This window comes from Nicotiana attenuata, chromosome 5 (assembly GCF_001879085.1).
Source record: "Nicotiana attenuata strain UT chromosome 5, NIATTr2, whole genome shotgun sequence".
Classification (NCBI taxonomy): domain Eukaryota; kingdom Viridiplantae; phylum Streptophyta; class Magnoliopsida; order Solanales; family Solanaceae; genus Nicotiana; species Nicotiana attenuata.
This window is the reverse complement of record NC_031993.1, coordinates 35,865,143-35,869,389: the sequence shown is the minus strand read 5'-3', so window position 1 is coordinate 35,869,389 and position 4,247 is coordinate 35,865,143. Positions and strand designations below refer to the sequence as shown.

General features: G+C 34.6%; 1 protein-coding gene across 1 annotated transcript; it reads right to left on the bottom strand.

Moving 5' to 3' along the window:
* Positions 2,081-3,039, bottom strand: LOC109226352. Its single transcript, XM_019391136.1, has one exon. The coding sequence runs from the start codon at positions 2,960-2,962 to the stop codon at positions 2,357-2,359; it is 606 nt and encodes a 201-aa protein (XP_019246681.1). The 5' UTR covers positions 2,963-3,039; the 3' UTR covers positions 2,081-2,356.

Genomic DNA, 4,247 nt, shown 5'->3' with positions numbered 1-4,247 from the left:
ATACCAATTAATAATCAAGAAATATGAAGTAGAAATGAAAGAAACAAGTGAATCAAATCAAAGTTACTCAACAGTGATGACCTCGAGCTTCGTGAACTCGAGGTAGGTTCAGAGCAATAAGAACAATTAAGTAAGAAAAGTAAAGTAAGAGCAGTAGAGCTAAAGGACAATCTGATGAATACTAAGAGAGAAAAGTAGGATAGTATATTCTTGCCAATGATGAGATGATGTTACAAATGATTGGGGTGCCCTTTATATAATAGGAGAACCCTAAATAAGGTATATTTCTATTTTTAGTAAGGAATATTCTTGGTACAACTGTCTAACCGCCTGGTACGGAATAGTACAATCCTATTCTGGGATTTGCCCCGTGATATTGGGGACGTGGCAGGAATCTAGCCCATTCTGTTATAAGTCCATAACGGTATTATTCCGGGGTCGAGCATACTCGACCTTGGTATGTATCGTGCTCTGCGTTCGAATTCGGGTCTGGTCCCTCGAGCTCGAACTCGACCTTGTCTGAACTCGGACTTTGGACGACCTCTCGAGCATATAGATCGAAGACATACGATCTTGACCGTATACAATATCAATTTTTAATAGTTGCATGACCGTATCAGCAATTATTTAATGTGTGATATAACGTGGAATAACAATACATATATTATCATTGCAAGTATTGGACTATATATATTTAAAGACAAAAAGCCTTTAGTTGTTTTCGTATAACAGTGATCTCCTCATTTAATTATTCAAGACGGAATAGTATCAACACTTAACAATTAATTCCTATATTACTAATATAATTACTACATATCCTTGAGCTCAGGAAGCTTATCCTTGATCTACCTACTATGCAAGGTGACCTGACTTCAAGACTGATGAAATTGCAAAGTACTGATGGAAGATTCAGCATCAAGAAGTTATATTAGATGCAGATCCCTCAAATCCAAAAGGTGCATTGGAAGAGCCTAATCTCACAAGCACATATACTTCCTAGACACAAATTCAACTTATGGCTGTACAGGGTAGACTACCTACTGTTGAGAGGCTACAGAAAATTGGTATTCACGTTCCTCAAGGTTGTGTATTCTGTGGCCTGGATGATGAACACTTTGAACACTTATTCTTTGGTTATGACTACACGAAGAATATCTGGCAAAGGCTACTGAATTGGCTTGGTTGTCCAAGGCAGATAATACATGGCAGGAAGAGGTGAATGGGTGACAACCTGTGGTAGGAAAAATAAAGGATTTGGGACAATTGTCTCAGCTGTCTTTGAGGTGATGGTATATCTCATATGGCGAGATAGGAACAAAATCAGATTTCAGAGTGGTAGCTCGTCCCCAGATAGAATGTGTAGAGAATTTGCAAGCCATATACACATGAGAGGAAACTCATATCTCAGCTGACAGAAGCATTTGGAGGCATTGAACTGGATTCCTTAGACAAGTTTAGCTTATATGTTCTGTCAAATGTAATGTCTATTTGTCTATGGTCCAGATTGTATAGGCATTAGGATGTGTATAGGTTATAGTTGAAATCAAAACCTTCCATAGGTTATAGTTGAATAATTAGTTGTCAAGCAGAGTAAAGGAATTAGTCAGCAGTTCCTATTGTATTGAACTTTTTTGGTTAAATAGAATGAAATTTTACCAAAAAAAATATATAATTACTACCTAAATAATTCCTACAGTAATAAGCTTTGCATTATTAATCCTTTGCATATGTAACTTCTTTCCGAACCAAACAACCAATACTATAACTAAGAAGTCATCATAAAAGTGCCTGTCTCTTCATTGTTTAAGTGGAGCTTAAGAATAAATTATGTTCCATGGTATAGGATTATTCTTTGATCATTGTAGTATTTGATTCAGCTAGAATTTTTGTTATACCAAATTTTGTTTCCAGGATCTTTATGCCCGACAAAATTAGATCTATATCTAAGCTTGGGTGAACCGGTTACTCCAGACAGTCTGTTTTCATTTCCTATCATCCATAATTATGCACTTGATTTTCATGAAGCAATATCTTCATAAAAGGCTGAATTTGACGAAGGAGCCTAAATGACAAAGAGAGAGAGAGAGAGAAGCCATTAGGCATGATTCATTTTGGAAGAAGGTGATGTACAGAACTATGAACGTACCAAAAGAAGGTAACAAGGAAACATTATTAGTGTAAGAAACTAGCTAGTAGCCTAAGTCACGGAAAAAAAAAACATTTATCCTACTGGACCTACCCTAAAGCAACTTAGTGTGGTTGAAGGATAGCTCACTTAGTGAATTTACTGCCTTCCACAATTGAGTTGAAGGGTTCAAACCCCATTAGTAACTAGCGATTTTTTGCAGTCTTTGTCTTACAAGGCATCTAGAGCAGCTCCAAGTGCAAATACTTCATTATCTTCAGCACAGAATATGGTACTATTACACCCGCAATAGTCCATGCAACCACACTTATCCATGGTACTGTCATTTCTCTTCACTTTTTTTGTCTCTTTTACACTAACCTTCATTGATATTTGCACTGCCATAGGCTTCACATCTTCATGCAAATTTCTCTTGTTTGAATCCATGATTATTGCCCACTCCACAATCTCCATATTTTTTGACTCAAATACACTTTTCCATGGAACTTCAGCCCTTCCCATGATTTTTGAGCCACCAACTTTACCAAAAACTGGCACAACTTTTCTTGAGTGAAGTTCGAAGACTACACTTCCTTGCTTGAGCAGATTAATTGATTCTTCAATGCCCAAGCAATCCAATGAGAAAGACTCGTTCCATGACAAGTCAGACTTTGATAGGATTTCTTGGGTTTTTATTTGAACTCTTTGCTTCTCTCCTGCGGAAAGATAGCATCTAACAAACAAACTACCTCCTAAGTATCTTATTTGCTCAACGTTTCTTGCTCTTATTATTTGTATTTCACAACTAATAGATGAATAATTTTGAGAATTGTCCATGGAAAACCTGGTGTTCTCTTTGATGGGTGGTCTATTTTTTTGAAGTGGATATGTTTTGATGATGAGAAATTTTCAGTTGGTGGTGGTTATATATATAGTTGGAAATAATGGATAGACTTTGGAGATCTAATGGAAGGAAGGTGGTGTAACTTTATGGGAAAGAGGTTATCCTTTAAAAATATAGTGAAGACCACCGGCCAATGAGAATTAGTGCTGCTAATCTTGGAGCGCATTTAATATTGAAACAAATTAATCTGCTGGGATCATATCAAAGATTGTACTTGGAGAAAATGTGGAAAAAATCCCTTCGGTTTCTTGAAAGGTTAAAAAATCAGAAAAACGACCCTTTGGATAGTATTGGATGTGGCGAATAGCTCTTATTAGTGGGTTAATCTGAAATGTCCAGTCAGCTGTTAAGTGTTAACTATTACAGTGAATGTCGACATTGGATATATACTATTCACTTTCAATTGGAGGATCTTACACATCTTCAACTTTTAAGTGATTTTTGTTGCACAGGAATTGGATAAGAAGGAGAAAAACCCTGGTTGAATGCCAAACTATAAACTGGATAAAAATAAACTACTTCCTCCGTCTCCGTTTATTTGACACAATTCGAATTACGAGAGTCAAATTCAATAATTTTGATTATGAATTTAGACTTAGAAATTAAAATTTTTAAATAAAATTTATATATTCAAAAATTACGTAAGAAATACTACTATAAGTCACAATAATTAACGATTCAAAAAAATAAAATGGTATATAAAATTAACTCCCGAAATTTGAACACCGAATAAAGGGAGTAGTACATATTTTATGGGGGTGGAAAATCCATGATCACCCACTCATTATTCAGAGGGATAAACAATATTTTTGTGGTGGAAGATCCATTATATTTATCTCACATGATTAAGAGAAACTATTCTGCTTCTTTTCTTCTTCTTGGCTTCCTGCGTAAGAAACCACTTGGGGTTCATGCATATACAAAGTGAGAGGAACACGTTAGTGGTAAAATTCCCACATTTACTTTACGTGATTTCAACTCACATAAAAAGATTTTTTTTTAAAAAAAAAAAAAAAAGAAGAGAAAATGATAGGAAAACTTACTCATAATAAATACTCATTTCAAAAACTATAAATACACAATAGAAAGTAAATAAATATTATCACTCTCGTTAACGTCTAGTTTACTATCTATCTCTCTCTATATATATAGAGAGTATATATATATATATATATATATATATATATATATATATATATATATATATATATACACACA

What these genes read in the sequence shown, in the direction of transcription:
- LOC109226352 (XM_019391136.1), bottom strand. Translation starts at nt 2,962, where the DNA reads ATGGACAATTCTCAAAATTATTCATCTATTAGTTGTGAAATACAAATA.